Source organism: Callorhinus ursinus, unplaced genomic scaffold, assembly GCF_003265705.2.
Source record: "Callorhinus ursinus isolate GAN/ISIS: 27379988/994484 unplaced genomic scaffold, GSC_fseal_2.0 scaffold100, whole genome shotgun sequence".
Classification (NCBI taxonomy): Eukaryota; Metazoa; Chordata; class Mammalia; order Carnivora; family Otariidae; genus Callorhinus; species Callorhinus ursinus.
In genome coordinates, this window is record NW_027397162.1 from 1496015 (window position 1) to 1514171 (window position 18157).

Consider the following 18157-nt stretch of genomic DNA (forward strand, 5'->3'; position numbering starts at 1 on the left):
CTCTCTGTCAAATAAATAAAATCTTAAAAAAAAAAAAAAAAAGACTCAGTCATATTCAGTGAGTTTTCCTTCATGAATGTGCTGTGTGACCTGGGGGGGCACTTATGCCCACCTCTCTGTCCCTCAGTCTCCTCCCCTGAGATGATAGATGTTCTGCAGGTCCCATTTCCGACTGTGCAGGCTGGGACCAATCTGCTACTGCCAAAGAGGTTGACACAGGAGGTGTTAATCTTACTCTCTCAGGGGATGGGAATCAAGCAGTCATCCTGTGAGGGGACTCAGGGACACAGACTGAGTTGGTGGTCAAGTCTAGGCTGGAACTAGGATCTCTGGAGGGGAAAATGAAGCATCACTTCAAAACAAAGAGCCATGCCCAACTGTGTTCTCAGGGCCACGGAACATGTGGAAAGAAGCCTTCCAGTTGGAGAAGATGTAATAGCTTGATGGTGGCTTCTGTGTCTCCTGCACATGTAGAAACCGTTCCCACATTGCTGCCCTCAGAGAGAGTGGCAATGGAATACCCTTTGCCTACTACACATTGAGGCCACACATCTAGCCATCCTAGGTAGAAAATAGCTTGTGCATCAGTCCAAATTTGAGGATTCTACATCTGGCTGTTTCACAACAGGACCTTTCGCTCGTAGGTCTGTATCCTGACCTTGGAAATGCTCTGCTCTGACGGGGTTGCCTTCCCCAGCAGTCTTCCTGGTGTTTGGCCACAGCTGTGCTAAGCTCCCTAGGAAGATGCTCATAGAAACCCAGCATCTTTCTCCCCTGAAATGTGAGGACAAGGGAGCTGTTTCTAGCTGCCAGGCATAGGGCCCAGAGGGCTCCAGAGAGTCCAGAGCAGAGAGGGCACCCAATAAACCCTGGATGAACTAACATATAATGACCATATGGTAAGGTAAGCAAATGGTCTGAAATTAGCTGGTAAAGTAAAGCTGAGACAATCCAAAGTGCTTAGAAGAAAGGATTCAAACATAGCCTCGCAGTAGGTACATAGATCTAACCTAGGAAAATGCAAACTTAAAAGACTAGTCACTGTTCCGTGCCCACTGGCCTTGCAAGGATTCTTTAAAAAATTGTAAGCCCATATACCAGGGGTTGGTGAGAAGATGCCTGACGGAGAAGTGTCGAGGGGTATAGTTTCTGGAAAGACTGCGATATATGAAGAGCACAACAGGGTTTCAGACCACTTGATTCAGTAACCTGTTCTGCAGGGGGTAACTTATGTTCGTAAAAGTTAAAGTATACAAAGATTTTTAAATGACCATGAATCTTTAGAAATAGTTCAACTGAAAAAAAATGGTAGAAATACCAGGAAGATGGATAAATCTAGTCATTTCGGAAACTTTAATATCTCTCTCTCAGAAAAAAAAAATTGGCTGTTTAAGTAGATAAGTGATTCACTGTGAAATGATGATTAACAAGCTTGACATAACGGTCACAACAGTTATATTCACACACATAAAACACACACGTGTGACTAACTAGGTTTTCAAACAGTTTATTTATTTGACAGAGAGCGAGAGAGCGAGAGCGGGAACACAAGCAGGGGGAGTGGGAGAGGGAGAAGCAGGCTTCCCGCGGAGCAGGGAGTCCGACGCGGGGCTCGATCCCAGGACCCTGGGATCATGACCTGAGCGGAAGGCAGACGTCCAATGACTGAGCCACCCAGCCGCCCCGGTTTTCAAACAGTTTAATACATTACTCCTGTCAAGAGCTTGGTGAGCTTTCTGCGTCCTGACAAGTTTCTCACGTTAGAAAACTTTCCTCAGTGGGTGCCTTGATCATTAGCTTCTCTCTCTGTCCCTCTTTCTCCATCCAGAGTCCCCATTATTCATCCACGAGGTCTTCTGGATCTGTCTACCAGGGCTATTATCTTTTTTTTTTTAGAGATTTTACTTATATGAGAGCGAGCACAAGTGGGAAGGGGAGGGGCAGAGGGAGAAGCAGGCTTCCCGCGGAGCAGGGAGCCCGACGCGGGGCTCGATCCCAGGACCCTGGGATCATGACCTGAGCCGAAGGCAGACACTTAACGACTGAGCCACCCAGGCGCCCCTGTCATGAGCTATTTCTTCTGTGGTTCTCTACAGACACCCTCCTCCATTCCACAAAGGTTCTTAAGTTGAAAGTCATTTTTTCGGCCCCAGAAATTCCCTGTGCTCCAACTGGACCCCACTTTAAATGGATGAAATGAGACTAATATCTCAATAAAGTTGTTAAAAATAATAAGGAAGGGCCTTACATGCTTGTATGGAAAGATTTTATTGTTAAACGAATAAAAGGAAAAATTGAATATGTGGTAGCCCACCACGTGTGTAAAAGAGTGAAAAAATATTTATACATATTTACTTGTCAATGCATAATATATCTACAGAAAGATCTCCAAGAAACTAAAAAGAGTAGTTGCTAAGGAGGAGGGAAGTTGGTGGTAGGAGTCAAGGGACAGAGGAAGATCTCACCAGATACCCAATTGTACCTTCTGAATTTCAAGCCATGAGAATGTATTACTTGTTAAAAAAAAAACTTTTTACATTTTTAAAAACAATGATGAGAGCCTGAACTAATGCCCTTGGGATGGAAATAGGCAGGAAGGAGCAGGAGAGATTTTTAGGAGAGAAAAATCCACAAGCCACAGATTCACTTTTCTAATACTACATAACAAACGTCCCAAACAGTAGTTTAAAACAATGCTTTCTTTAATTTCTCACCGTTCCATAAGTTGGTTGGGATCAACTGGGTGGTTCTCACTTACGGCCTTGAGTGCAGTGTCAGGTAGGTACAACGGGAGCTGGATTCATTTGAAGGCTCAGAACGAAGATGACGCACTGACAAACTGGCAGTTGATGCTGGCTGCCAACTGTGAGCTCAGCTGGGATTCTTTTTTTTAAAGATTTTATTTATTTGACAGAGAGAGAGAGCACAAGCAGGGGGAGCGAGAGAGGGAGAAGCAGGTTCCTCACTGAGCAGGGAGCCTGATGCAGGGCTCCATCCCAGGACTGTGGGACCATGACCTGAGCCGAAGGCAAGATGCTTAACGGACTGAGCCACCCAGGCGCCCCCCAAACAGTTTTTGTTTATGGAGGTTCTATCTATCAATATTTGTCATATTAAGAATTAAAACAAAAAAATTTAATTTTTAAAAAATAAATCCATTTAAGAAATAAAAATAAATCCATTATATGTTAACATATGTTATAGGCTGAATTGTGTCCCCTGGAAATTCCTATATTTAAGTTCTAACCCCATATCTCAGAATGTGACCTTATTTTGAGATAGGGTCTCTATAGAGGTAATTAAGTTAAACTGAGGTCACTATGGTGAACCCTGCTCCAAAATGACTGGTTTCTTTATAAAAAGAGGAGAAGTCAGGTGAAGATGAAGGCAGAGATCTACAGGCCAAGGGATGCCAAAGAGTGCCAGGAAACCACCAGAAGCTGAGAAAAGAGGAATAGAGCAGTCTCTCTCTCAGGCCCTCTGAACAAGCAAACCATGTAAAAACCTTGATCTCGGACTTCTAATCTCCATAACTGAGACAATGAATTTCTGTTCTTTAAGTCACCCAGTTCGTGGTACTTTGTTATGGCAGCCCTAACAAATGAATACAACATTTTGTTTTGTTTAAAAAAAAAAAAAACACCAAAACCCTACTTTATGGAAAATAACTACATTTTCCAAAACAAATAAATATTAGTGAAAAGAGTAAGCACTGCATTATATTTGTGCAAATCCTTTTAATGTCTGGCTTGATGGAAAGCAGCTGGTTTCCAAAGCTACTTGTGCCCTTGAGAACTGCAGAACTCAGCACTGGAGAACTCAGTCCAAACCTCTACATTAAGAGACAACCAAACTCTAACAAGGCTTCTAGCAGCATAATGCTGTGTCCCAACAAAGACACCAGCCTCCCATTCAAATGCCTGCCTAATGCCTCCCTGAGAAATGCTGCCAGGAGAAATTGCTGTTTGTTCTAGCCAACACCCAAGGAGAGGCTCCTACCTCCCTTTCTTACTGCATTTACTAAAAAGAGCTTAAAAGAGATGTCTGTGTATATCCTACAACTCGGAAGGATTTTTCTCAATCACCTAAAAGCCATTCCTTTGAAATAGTATGAGCAGGAAGGAGAGGGCTGCTGTCTCCAGTCTCTGTAGGAACATAGAATCCTAACTTTGGTAATGACCAGCTGGTGCCACGCCACGGCTGACTTCAACATATTTACACTGACCAACACTTTATAATTTTCCACATGAGCCCTGCTCTCTCCCTCTTCTAATTCTCTCATTATCTTTAAAAGGTCCAATCCCCTCTGCACAAATGCAAATGGAGCCCAGTGCCTTCCCCTATTGTCAGCAGTATATGAATAAAATCTGTTTTTAACCGTTTTATCGTTAACACTTTTCAATCTGTTGCAATATTACTCATCCAGAAGCCTCCAGAAAACTCTAACGTCCGTTTGTGAGAGAATGGAAGTGGGGAGGGAAAGCTATTATTATGCACTTAGTTTTGAACTCACCAGCTCAGAGGAAGGGGCTCAGGAAACTCCAGGTGTCCCTCGCCCACACTTTGAGAACTACTGCAAGAGACAAACCCCCTATAATATAATCAAGGAGAAAACAAAACTACGAGAAGTAGAAAATTCAAAATTAAAACAACAGGGAAACATCACGCACTGAAGATTCAGCACCATTAAAACCACGAGGAAAGGGGCGCCTGGGTGGCTCAGTCGTTGAGCGTCTGCCTTCGGCTCAGGTCATGGTCCCGGGGTCCTGGGATCGAGCCCCGCGTCGGGCTCCCTGCTCTGCGGGAAGCCCGCTTCTCCCTCTCCCGCTCCCCCTGCTTGTGTTCCCTCTCTCGCTGTGTCTCTCTGTCAAAAACTAAAATCTTAAAAAACAAAGAAAGAAAGAAAAGAATAGGTTCTACGTACAACGGCAGGACACTGCAGAGTAAGGCATTGCCAGCTAGGGCGCTCGGGCGCCGGTTTCGAAGCAGGGCTCCCCATTCCAGCGTGGACAGAGGGGCAGCTTCCCGAGCGGCCGCAAGGGCCGACTGCGGGCCGCGGCCCCGCGCAGACGCGAACCCCCAACGGCGAGGCTGGGAGGGCGAGCCCCGTGAGCCGGGTTCCTTCGCGGCCCGTGCGCGCCCCGTGCGCGCCCCCCCGCCCCCGGGCACGGAGACGCCCAGCTGCCCGGCACCGCGGCGTGCGCCGCCGCCCGGAGTCACCACCCGCCGCCCCCCGCCGGGCCCCCGCGCCCGGCACCGCCTCGCCGGGGTCTGTGGCAGGAGCACCCCCAGTGGCCGGAGGCCCCACGGCCGGCCGGTCCCATTGACCTGAAGCCACAAGGCTCCCATTGGTGGGAGGCTCGACGAGCCAAGGCTTCCATTGGTCGGGCGCTGCGGCGCGCCGCACTGTCTTCTGGGAGTTGTAGTCGCAGCGTCACCAGTGCGGCCGCCATTGTCCGGCGGGCGGCGAGTGGAGTGGTCCCTGAGGCCGGGGCTGCTCTCGGGTTTACGGGCGCTTCGGGCTCCTCTTCTCGACCTTTCGGTCCTGGATGAACCCCGAAGAGGAAGCGACAGCACTGGCGATGACTACGGGGCTGCCAGCGGAATGGCTTCAGGTAACAATAATAATAATAACAAGGATGGCAGCGGGCCGAGCGTCTCCCGCAGGTGTCGACCCTTTAACCCTCGCAGCGCACGCTGAGCGGGGCCCGGGCCTTATCGCTCTTTACACGGGAGAAAACGGAGGCACAGGTCGGGGCGCGCTGCCTGCCCCACTGGTGAGGGTGGAGCTGGGACTCGAACCCGGCCATCCGCTCCCCGAGTGCGCATGCTCCGCCGGTTCTCCTCCTTCCCGGTTCTGGGCCTGGCCTTAGGCTCGTTCCCTAGGACAGGGCTGGCGCGGCTCGGTCGCGTAGCCTTCCCCGCGCCCCGGAGGCCAACTGCTGCGTGACGGGTAATAGTAACTGGTGTCAGTGGGGCGCCGAGATGGCAGGTATTAACCGAACAGACCAGCCACCGAGAGCCCTGCTCCGCGAGGCCCCTGGCCCAGCCTCTGAGGGTAAGGACAGGTCACCACGCACCGCATTAGTGGGGCGGGAGCGGCTACCGGGCCCCCCCCCCCCACATTCCCCGCGGCGGCTGTGGGTGAACTGCAGCACCGGGCGGTCCGTGCTTGCAAGGTCATCTGGGAAGGTGCCTGATTCAAAGCTCCCGCATTTCTAGACAAAGTGGCCGCTGCCTGTGTTCCCCACAAAGTGCTGTCTCCACGTGGCAGAAACCAAAAATAATTCATAATTCCTGAATTGCCACATCTTTGAAATTCTGCACTTACTGTCTTGTTGTTGTTTACAAGGATTTGCATTATTTCAGATTTATCATGCCAAATGAGACTATTGATAACCTTAGATTTGCATGTTTTCAGATGCGCATTAATAGTGCAATCACCCTTTATTTTGCTTTTGCTGTGGTTGGGGTGTGACAGGGAATGAGCATTGTCAAAGTAAAACAGCTGGATAGTAATTAAAGCAATCAAAAGAGATTTTATTCAGAAACTTTTGGAATGGGAGAAAGAAACTTCCAAATACAAGTAAAGGTGGGAATTTATACCTGGGGTCAGGGGTGGGTGTAATTCTTGCTAAACTGACCTAACAGGATACTTTATTATTATTGTTATTGTTACTGTTATTATTATTTTTAAGATTTTATTTATTTTAGAGAGCGCATGAGCGGGGCGGGGGTTGGGGAGAGAATCTCCAGCAGACTCTGCGCTGAGCACGGAGCCCAATGTGGGGCTTGATCTCATGACCCTTAGATCATGACCTGGGCTGAAACCAAGAGTAAGATGCTTAACTGACTGAGCCACCCAGGCGCCCCGTGACCTAACAGGATTCTTTTTTTTTTTTTCTTAAGATTTTATTTATTTATTTGACAGAGAGAGACACAGCAAGAGAGGGAATACAAGCAGGGGGAGTGGGAGAGGGAGAAGCAGGGAGCCCGGGATCATGACCCCAGCCAAAGGCAGACGTTTAACGACTGAGGCACCCCTCTAACAGGATTCTTGTCGAAGCAGGCCAAGTGATCAGATATTGCCTGGAGGATTGTAGGGGATGAGGACTTTGAAAAGTTATGGAGAGTGATCAGATATGATGGGTGGGGATTCTGACTAAACCAACCCTTTATGAATCTGGGTGATGCAAAACGGACACAGAAGCCCAGAGATCAAGACCTAGTTGAGAAGAAGGTTCAGAGGAGAAAATCTTTGTTAGCAGTAAGAGAAAGTGTATTAGTTATCTGTTGCTGTGTAACAAATAACCTAAAACTAAGTGGTCCAAAACAACAATAAATATTACTTCAGTTTCTGATGATAGAAATCCTCAAATGATTTAGCTGGTGGTTCTGGCCTGGGCGCATGAGGTTATGATTAAGATGTCAGTCTGGACTGTTGTCATCTGGGACTTGACTAGGGCTAGAGGATCCATCTCCAAAGATGGCTCACTCACATGGCAGTTAGTAGTTCCTTCCCATGTGGGCCTCTCTGTGGAGCTGCTTGGCTGTCCTCACAACTTGGCATCTGGCTTCCCAAAAAGTGAGTGATCCAGGAGAGGACAAGGTAGAAGCCCCAATGCCTTCTGTGCTCCGGGGTCAGGATTTACACACTGTCATTTGCACAATATCCTGTTGGTTACACAGGTCAAACATGCACATAATAGGAGGGGACTATACAACTACATAAGGGCTGGGGATCATTGGGAGCTGTCTTGGAGGCTGGCCAAGGCAGCCTTGGCCTTGCACACAAGGCAAGGAAGTAGAGGGCTTTGGGGTCCAGTGTAAGCTTCCTGGGGCTGCTATAACAGAGCACCGCAGATTTGGTGGCTTAAAGCAGTGCACATTTATTCTTAAAGTTCTGGGGGTAAGAAGTCTGAAATCATTTTCACTGGGCTGAAATCAAGATGTGGGCAGAGCCACTCTTCCTGTGGAGAATCTAGGGGAGAATCGGTTTTCTTGTCTTTTCTATTACAGCTGTAGATCTTGTATTCCTTGGCTAATGGCAGTGGCCCTTTGTCAAGGCCGGCAGCATGGCATCTTGCTTTAGTGGTCACATTGCCTTTTGTCTTCTATAGTTAAGTCTCCCTCCACTCTCCCCTTAGAAGGACAAGGAATGGGCTCCTGCTAGAATTTCAGGGGGAGACATGAAGGATTCATGTGCTGCTACTGAGAGGTCTTATGGCCTGGACAGACCAGTACTCAGTGGACCTGGTGCCTGGGCTGCCACTGACAACCCATGCAGAGTGGGGGAGGCAGGAGGACCTTCTGACTGGGAGGTGATGACATGGGGACAGGAACAGAGACCTCTGTTCCCAACCAAAGGGTTCTTCGTGCTTCCTGCACAATTTTTGTCAGCCATATGCCATGTATACTATAATTTCTTTAATATTTTAAAATATACTTGTGTTTTTCTTAAAATACCCTTTTATAATTGAGGTATTTAGTAGGTGATTTTGATTTGCATTTCCCTGGTGGCTAATGATGCTGAGCATCTTTTCATGTGTTTATTCAGTATTTGTATATTTTATATTTTCTTTGAAGAAATACCTGTCTAGATCCTTTGCCCCAAACTCCCTTTGGAGTTTCTGACTCCAACTGTAAACCCCTCTTTTCAGGGAGGATAATGAGCCTTGCTTGGATTGTTGTTGTTATTGAGTTGTAGGAGGTATAGTATCTGGATACAAGTCATTTACCAGATGTGTGATTTGCTATTGTTATTTCCCAGCATGTGGATGGCTTTTCACTTTTTTTTTTTCCCCCACTTTCTTGATAGTGTCCTTTGGAGCACAAAACTTTTTAATTTTGATGAAGTCCAACTTACTTATTTTTTATTTCATTGCTTGTGCTTTTGCTCTCATATCTAAGAATCGTTTGCCAATCCAAGATTGTGAAGATTTATCACTGCGTTTTTTTCTAAGAGTTTAATAGTCCTAGCTCTTATATTTTGTCTTTTATCCATTTTGAATTAACTTTTTATATGCTGTGAGGTAGGGGACCGACTTTATTCTTTTGCATGTTGTCCTGTAGAAAGTGTTTTACAGCTGCTTATTCCCCATCACAGCCCCCAAGGAGTGATTCTTTGTAGACATGGAAACAAGGAAGTAGAAGTGGGTACCTGCGTATACGTCTTGAGGAGGAAGTGGCAGAGTCAAAACTTGGATCCAGAAATACCTAGCTTTTGACAGCGGCCACACCCAGCCCACAGAAGGGTTTGATTTGTGGGACATGTTTTATTATTTATTATTTTTATTTTTTAAAGATTTTATTTATTTATTTGACAGAAAGAGACACGGCGAGAGAGGGAACACAAGCAGGGGGAGTGGGAGAGGGAGAAGCAGGCTTCCCGTGGAGCAGGGAGCCTGATGTGGGGCTCAATCCCAGGACCCTGGGATCATGACCTGAGCCGAAGGCAGATACCTAACGACTGAGCCACCCAGGCGCCCCTGTGGGACATGTTTTAAATACATTGCATCAACTTAAAGTGTTCATTTAAAAATTTGACCAAATTTTTAGCTACTCACTACAGATTGGCAATTCTGACCATATGAGCCCTGCATTTCCCCATGATCAGTTGGTTCTGAGTCCCAGCTGCCCCTTCAAACAGTGCACATGTTACCCGTCACCTTCAGTGTCACCTCTCACAGATTAAGTACTCTTGTAGGCTCTTAAAATAGCCCATTTCACTCACTGATGAGCCTGCCTGGTCCCTAAAGGTAGGTGAGTTTCTGACTCCAACTGTAAACCCCTCTTTTCAGGGAGGATAATGAGCCTTGCTTGGAATGAATCAGAGGATTCATTCAAAGTAACAGTTAGATGTTACTGGGTAACTATCCCAAAACTTAGTGGCTTAAACCAGTAGCCATTTCTTTAGCCCACCCATAAGCAAGTCAGCAGTCTCTGCGCCTGCACCTGTCTGAGATCAGTTGTAGATCAGCTGTGGTTAGCTTTGATCTTGCTTGGCTACTTGCACCTGCCTCCAGTGAGCCCTGACTCACATTACTCAGAACACGCACTCTCTCAGGACACTGGCCTGCCTGTCCTCTGCATCCCCATTCCTCCTCCTCTTCCTGGGAGCACTGATGGACACAGTTGAGCTGTTCAAGAGTGTGTGTGGTGTTTCAGGAGCCGGTGACCTTCCGGGATGTGGCGGTGGACTTCACCCAGGAAGAGTGGGGGCAGCTGGGCCCTGCCCAGAGAACCCTGTATCGTGACGTGATGCTGGAGACCTTTGGGCATCTGCTGTCTGTGGGTAAGGCCTGCTTCCCCAGCTGATGATCAGATTCCTGCAGTGACTTATTATTCATGGGTTATAGGTCATAGGGCCTCTGGTATGAGGACTTGACCTTGGGCTGGGGATTAGAGATCTTGCATTCTCATTCCCTGTGGAACAAATGGGCAGGGGGGTTTCTGCCCTTTTCTGTCCCAATGCAAAGTTTTCACCTTATTGTGAGATGCCCTCATGCCCTATCAGGAGTCTAGGGCTGGATCCTAAGCTGGTTCTTTCTCTCTGTAGCAGATCCACACATCCTGTGTCTTTCCCTTTTTCCAGGGCCTGAGCTTCCAAAACCTGAAGTCATCTCCCAGCTGGAGCAAGGGGCTGAGCTATGGGCAGCAGAGAGAGGAATTGCCCAGGGCTACTGTCCAGGTGAGATGCTGCCTAATGGGAGCAGCCCAACAGGTGACTGCAGATGTGCTGCTTGGAAAGAGGGGTGTGTCAGGGTCCCCAAGACCACCCAAAGATCCAGTGAAAGAATATAGAGGAAAGTTAGCAAGAAGAAAATGCTGAAGGGGTGAAGTCCAGAAGCCAGCCAAGACTCCAGAGGTCTCTCCCAGCAGAGTCACATGGGACATGCTTAGTCCCCCCAGCCATGAGTTGTGACAACCTTTGAGAAATCTTAGCTACCAGGGAAACTTGTTAGAGGCTCCAGGCCAGGGGGTTTCCCTGGGGGATGGCCGTAGGCACCCTGTGCCTGACATGGACCAAGATTCTAGACTCCCAGGAGAAAGCAGGTATTCACCATAAACCCTATTGTTGGCACAGTTTGGGCACAGTGAGCCACTCTGATCAGTTAGAGTGGTGGGAACTCTCCTGAAATCCAAATTCCCAGGGCCAGTCTCAAAAGCTGGCCTTTCTAAGGATGGCAGCCTCAGGCCTGCCCTGTTAGCTCTTGTCTGCACAGGTCTGCATGCTGCTTCTGTACGCCTTGTTTTCCTCATCCATGCTCCCCATCTGCCCTTCTCCAGTCGTCAGAATCCCACCCCTTCCTCCCTCACGGTCTCTCTCAACAGCCGTCTGAGCATGCCCTTTCCACAGGATCATTTCTTTTTCTTTTTTTTTCTTTAAGATTTTTTTTTTTTTTTTAAGATTTTATTTATTCATTTGACAGAGACACAGCGAGAGAGGGAACACAAGCAGGGGGAGTGGGAGAGGGAGAAGCAGGCTTCCCGCGGAGCAGGGAGCCCAATGCGGGGCTCGATCCCAGGACCCTGGGATCATGACCTGAGCCAAAGGCAGACGCTTAACGACTGAGCCACCCAGGCGCCCCTTTTGGCAGTTTTCTTGGTGCATTTTTTTTTTAATTTTTTTAAAAGATTTTATTTATTTATTTGACAGAGAGAGACACAGCGAGAGAGGGAACACAAGCAGGGGGAGTGAGAGAGGGAGAAGCAGGCTCCCCGCTCAGCAGGGAGCCTGATGCGGGGCTCGATCCCAGGACCCTGGGATCATGACCTGAGCCGAAGGCAGACGCTTAACCAACTGAGCCACCCAGGGGCCCCTAAGATGTTATTTTTAAGTAATCTCTGCCCCCAACGTAGGGCTTGAACTCACAACCTTGAGATCAAGAGTTGCATGCTCTACAGACTGAGCCAGCCAGGTGCCCCTCCACAGGATCATTTCTAATGTGTGAACTTGCCCTCCATCTTCTCCATTTTATTCTTTCATGTCCAGATTCTGTAAACCTGTTCTCCACATCCATCTGTTCTCTTAGCAAAAAGAATTGTGTTCCTCTGTAAATACCTGAAAACTGGGCTAGAGCAGCTCAAAAAAAGAAGCTTTTTTTTTTTTTTTTTCCACAAAGCAACCACTGCTGCCTCTGGCTCAGCATTCCATTGTTGCCGGGGCTGGTGGTTCTGATTCTTCTGGCTTTTCCTTGGGTTATGGCATGGATGCAGCAGCTCTGGCCATCACGTCCAGTGCTTCAGGCAGAGGGAGAGGGAAGTAGGAAGAATAGTACCAGTCACATTGTCCCCTTTTATCAGAACTCCAGATTTCATCCATTGAGGTCTCCTTGGTTGGGACTGGATCACATCCACCTACCCTTCCCCAGCCACTAGGGAGTCTGGAAGGGAGGGCCTGTCACCCTCTCTGTGTTTTTTCCACCAACTCCCTCAGAGCTCTTTGGTATTCTTTTAGGCCGGGAGCCTGGACCTCAAAGCCAAGCGCTGCCCAAGGAGCTTGGCCTTCCTGAGGTGGAGACATCCTGTGTCACCGAAAGGGAAGGCTTCCTGAGGGATGCTCCCTGTCCCACCATACTAGGGGAAGACTGGGAATGTAAGGGCCAGGTGAAGTTGCCTGAGAAGGAACAGAATAATTTGAGGCAATTGGAATTAAGCCTCGAGGAAGCACCAATTCAAGATAAAAGCTATGAAAGTCTCAGACTTGGGGAAAATGGTGTCCTGAGCTCAAACCTAAATCCATTCCCGGAGATTTCTAGGAGAGACTATCTCTGTGCTTATGACTCACAGGTTATAAACTCAGAATGTAACTCAAGCTTAGTCAGTCAGCAGACAGGCTCCTCAGGAAAAGAGCCATGTGACAGCAGTGACTGTAGCAAAACTTCTAGTCAGGCCATTCCAATTACGGAACTCACACGAAGCCAGGTACAGGATAAGCCCTACAAATGTACAGACTGCGGGAAGTCGTTTAACCACAACGCACATCTCACAGTGCATAAGAGGATTCACACGGGAGAAAGACCTTATATGTGCAAAGAATGTGGGAAAGCCTTCAGCCAGAACTCCTCCCTGGTTCAGCATGAGCGAATCCACACAGGAGACAAGCCCTATAAATGTGCCGAGTGTGGGAAGTCTTTCTGCCATAGCACACACCTTACAGTCCATCGGAGAATTCACACTGGAGAGAAACCCTATGAATGTCAGGACTGTGGGCGGGCCTTCAACCAGAATTCATCCCTGGGTCGGCACAAGCGGACACACACTGGAGAGAAGCCATACACTTGTAGCGTGTGTGGGAAATCCTTCTCACGGACCACTTGCCTGTTCCTGCATCTGAGGACGCACACAGAGGAGAGGCCCTATGAGTGCAACCACTGTGGGAAGGGCTTCAGGCACAGCTCCTCTCTGGCCCAGCATCAGCGAAAGCATGCTGGGGAGAAGCCCTATGAGTGCCGCCAGAGGCTAATCTTTGAGCAGACACCCGCTTTAACAAAGCATGAATGGACAGAAGCCCTCGGCTGTGACCCACCTTTGAATCCAGATGAGAGAGCCCACCGGAGCGACAGGCCTTTTAAGTGTAATCACTGTGGGAAATGTTTTATTCAGAGCTCGCACCTCATCCGACACCAGATAACTCACACCAGAGAGGAGCCCCAGGGACGGAACCGGCGACGGCTTGAGCAGTCCTTTGGCCGGAGCTCACACCTTGGCCGCCATCAGCATACACACTCAAGTGAGAACCCTGGGGGCGGGACAAAGGCAGGCCAGCCTGCGAGCCGGGCACTTGCCCTGTTTGACATCCATGAAATCATGCAAGAGAAAAACCCAGTTCACGTTATTGGGGTTGAAGAGTCTTCCATGGGTGCTTCTGTGTTACTCGACATAAGAGAATCCTCATAGGAAAGAAACTCTACAGATGACTTTTGAACCACAGGTACAAAAATGTGGTAAGTCCACATAGTGCATTCATGGAAAAGGGGACTGGGGGTAGAAATGCCTAAGGTGACCTCTGATTTAAGGAAATGGTGCTTTCCAAATACCTGAGATTGATGGTTCTCAAATCTGTCAAGCTCAGTGCCCCCCGTTAACCACAGGTGTTTTGTGCTATTCCTTATATTACTCCAAGATGAATTTACAGGTAATGTAACCTACACACATGTGTACTGTAAAAAATCAATATATGGCCCCTTTTTGTAAAGCATAATTAAAACAAAAGTAATTTATGGTAAAGTAATGTGTACTAAGTGGGTGTGGTATCTCTCCATGTGACTGTGTGGGCCATTATGCCTGGACACCTGGGGCATTGGCTATTGTCATCTGGTATATATGGGAAATAGTGTTGGCCATGGAAGTATTGTGAGGGGCGTTCCTGTATGAGATGTGATTTTCTTAAGTGGTGACTAACTCTTGCAAAAGTTTTGAACGAAACAAAATACCACTGCATTTCTGGAAAATTCTGTATAAAATTCTAAGCATGCAGGAGTTAATTTGTGTTTATATGTGAAGTTGACTTAGGCTGTCAGTTCATACATTACAAACTGGTTGTTACATACATACATACATGGTCCACAGGGGCCTGTTCTGCACTTCACAGTCATTAGAGCACACTTGGCCCCCACCCACATGTCAGCCACATTCATGTCCAGATCAAATGACAAAAAAAGCTCCCGTGAAATTCTACTACATTCCCTGGGAGTGTCACAGCTTCTACTGAAAGCCATTGCCTTGAAACGGTCAGTGTTGTTTAAACCAGAGGTTCTCAGTTGGGGTAGATTTGTCCTCCAGGAGACATTTGGTGATGTTTAGAGACATTTTTGGTTGTCATAACAGGCAGAACAGAGGGGTGCCACTTGGCAGCTAGTGGGTAGAGGATGCTGCTGAACATCCTATAATGCCCAAGACAGCCCCCTCAACAAAGAATTATCTAGCCACAAATATGCCAGGGTAGAGAAACCATACCCAGCACTACAACCAACTTTTTCCAGAAAGATTCTAAATTGATGAGGGCTATACTAACAGTCCTATAGCTTTGATTGTAACAAATGATATCATTAACTGTTTTATACACAAATGTTTCCTAGTAATTTTTTTGACCATTTTGCAGCAATCCTAATTGGTGTGAGAAAATGAAGAGAATCTACTTATTTTTGATCTAAATTTTAGCATTTTATCATGGACATTGTAAAACATGGATAAGCCCCACTTTTGACCATTCCTCCTGCCTGTCCTGTGGGGTGCAGATTTGGGAGTGTTCCACCTATCAGTGCCCTCTGGGGGGCAGTTACCTCTGGACACCCAGCGGTAACTTCATGGTTCTAGACAGCTCTAGAAGCCAGGCTTACAGCTGCCCCTTTCCCTCCACCTCAGCCCCAAAATGGCAGCTTCTGAAGGATCTTGTTTCCACAGTCTCAGTATTTCCTGGGTGGGCTGAGGTTACAGTGGCCTCAGTGGGTAAGCTGGGAACAAGCTCATCACTTGGCTTCCTCTCTAGACAACAGAGATCTTTATAAATTTTCTTTTTCTCATTTCAGGTCATGTTTTCTAGGCATAATATTCCTGCTCGTTTCCTTATAGATATTTTGAAACAGTCAGATAAACCCCTCAGGGGAGGTTACTATTAACTACAGAATACATGGTTTTATCAGTTTATAAAAGTAATGTAAATTCTTTACTGCAAATGTGGAAAATGCACAGAAGTAAAATTTAATTCCTCATACATCTATTTAGAGATGGTCACTACCATTAAGATTTTGTTAATTTTCCTGTAATTTTTCTTAAAAATATACATGTATACATATGGTGTACACTAGATGTTATACACACACACAAATATATTTATAGTATTGTTGTGTTTAGAAAATGGGAACTTTCTAGTTCTCTTGTAATACATGCTTCTTACTATATTTTGAGCATCTTCCTCTGACAATTTCATGTAGCTTTTTAAATTACCTTTCAGGAGGATTGTAGCAGTGTGACCACCTAGCATTTTATCAGCCTTGACTTTTATCCAAAAGGGTGGTGGGGGGGGGGAAGGTTTCCTACACATTTCCAAGGGGAGTATAAATGGATACGGCCTCTGTGAAGGACGATTTATTAGTTGCTATCCAAGATTTGAAACACACAACTCTTTGTCTCAGTAAACCTGTTGCTGGGAGTGAATGCAACAGATTTATTTGTATGTTGTAGACTGTTTGTACATGGTCTCACTATGGTATTGCTTTCAGAAGTAAAAATTTGTAAACAACCTCAATGTCCACCATGGGGAACTTGGCTGGAGATTTACGGTGGAGTGGAGAACTACACAGCTTTAAAAAATGGGGACTGTCTTTATGTAATAATATGGGAAAGAGCTCCAAGATAATTGTTAAGTGAAGAGGTATAAAACAGTGTGTAAAGTATGTTTCTATTTGTGTAAAAAAACATTGGTTTATACACGCATAACACACACACTCCTAAGGGTACAAAGTAACCAGGCATACTAGTTGCTCTTGGGGAGGAGAACTGGGGGGAGAGGGATGAGGAATAATTTTCACTCTATATCTTTTGATATTTTTAGAACTTTGAAACATGTAAAAGTATTACCAGTTCATAAAATAAATTTTAAATTAAAAATCTCAACTGTTGCAAATTAAAGTAAGTTTGATCATTGGCTTCATTTTCTGTTGCACCTACACACACACACTAAATTCTTAGCCACACTAAGCTACAAACTAACCCAATGCACACATATCTGAGCATTGAGTTAATGGAACCAGTTAAGTGTAAAATAGCTTTGACTCCATGAATTTTTCTGCAAGCTATAAACTAGCACATACATTTTAGCACATAAATTTTCAAGTTATTTTATTAAATTCCCTGTATCCAGCCCAAATTATGAGAGCCCACACATGAGTGAGCCAAGTTGCCCATTCAGTATCTCCTTGTACATCTTCAGAGATATTCAAGTCGTTTGTGCAAACGGTAATTAGGAAGAAATCTGCATCCAGTCTGAAGAAGTCTCCTATAGGTCTCTTGTAAGGAGATCCAAGGTGAACATCTTCCAGATGTTCTAAGTTGTCCAACGTTGGTAGTCACTAACCACATGTAGCTATTTAAATGTAATTTTAAATTCACCCAAAATTAAAATAAAAATTGAGGGGCGCCTGGGTGGCTCAGTCGTTAAGCGTCTGCCTTCGGCTCAGGTCATGATCCCGGGGTCCTGGGATCGAGCCCCACATCGGGCTCCCTGCTCCACGGGGAGCCTGCTTCTCCCTCTGCCACTCCCCCTGCTGTGTTCCTTCTCTCACTGGGTCTCTATCAAATAAAATCTTTAAAAAATAATAAAATAAAAATTGACTTCCTCCATCACATCAACCACATTTCAACTGCTCACTGGTTACACACAGAACATCCCCCTCATCTCTAGAAAGTTGTTTTACACAAAGCTGGTCGAAGGTAAGTGGCAGAGAGGATTTTTTTAAATCTCCCCTTGTGATCAACTGACTAGTGAGAAGAGCCGAGAAGGCCAGCCTGCGCGTCAGGAGTCAGCGGAGTGCAGTGCGTGGTTTTTTTATTTGGGCTTGAATAAAAGATGAAAACAAAGAGGTACGTACGACGTCATTGGGAGAAATGGGCATATAGCCTACGGAGTAGGTAATCGTGGGTTTCAGTGTCGTTTCTCGGGTAGGCGGAAGAATGTACTGGTTCTTCGAGGACATCTGCTGAAACGTTACAGGAGAACAGGGTTCGGGGGAGAAAATTCCCCAAACTATAGAGACACGTATGGATGTACGTGTGTGCGAAAAGAAAAAGACGCTGTGTGTGTACATAGCCCACGCGAGTCGATATGCGTCCGGTCCCCCACGCCCGCGGCGCAGAGCAGCCCCGTTCCCACGGCGCCGTGCCCGCGCCGTCGCCCTGTGGACTTCATTTCCCAGAAGACCCTTCATCCTGCGCCCGGCCGGTTCCGGGCGCGCAGCGGGCAGGGCCCTCTGGGAGATAAAGTCCCGAACTCAGCGTTCGGGCCATCGGCGGAAGTGCGGACCGGAAGTGCCTTCGGCGAGTGTGCGCACCTCGGCGGCTGGCGGCGCCGCCCCGCTCTGTGAGGGGTCGGCGCTGTGGTGAGTCTGCGGTTCCGGCCTCAGGGCTTCTGTGAGTGTGAGGGACGGCGAGGCCC

At 47.0% G+C, this 18157-nt stretch overlaps 1 protein-coding gene across 3 annotated transcripts in view; it reads left to right on the forward strand.

Annotated features, from left to right (window-relative positions):
- ZNF8 (zinc finger protein 8) overlaps window positions 1-16635 on the forward strand; it is a 38671-nt gene extending 22036 nt beyond the window's left edge. The window contains exons 1-4 of one of the 3 annotated variants that reach the window (XM_073888979.1): window positions 5427-5615; window positions 10168-10294; window positions 10595-10690; window positions 12461-16635. In XM_073888979.1, coding sequence (XP_073745080.1) covers window positions 5550-5615; window positions 10168-10294; window positions 10595-10690; window positions 12461-13902 — 1731 coding nt within the window. In that variant the 5' untranslated portion in view covers window positions 5427-5549 and the 3' untranslated portion in view covers window positions 13903-16635. Of the gene's footprint in view, window positions 5616-9326; window positions 10295-10594; window positions 10691-12460 lie in introns of those variants that run through there. The other 2 variants (XM_073888980.1, XM_073888981.1) reach the window with 2 other exon arrangements.
- The last annotated feature ends 1522 nt before the right edge of the window (window positions 16636-18157 follow it).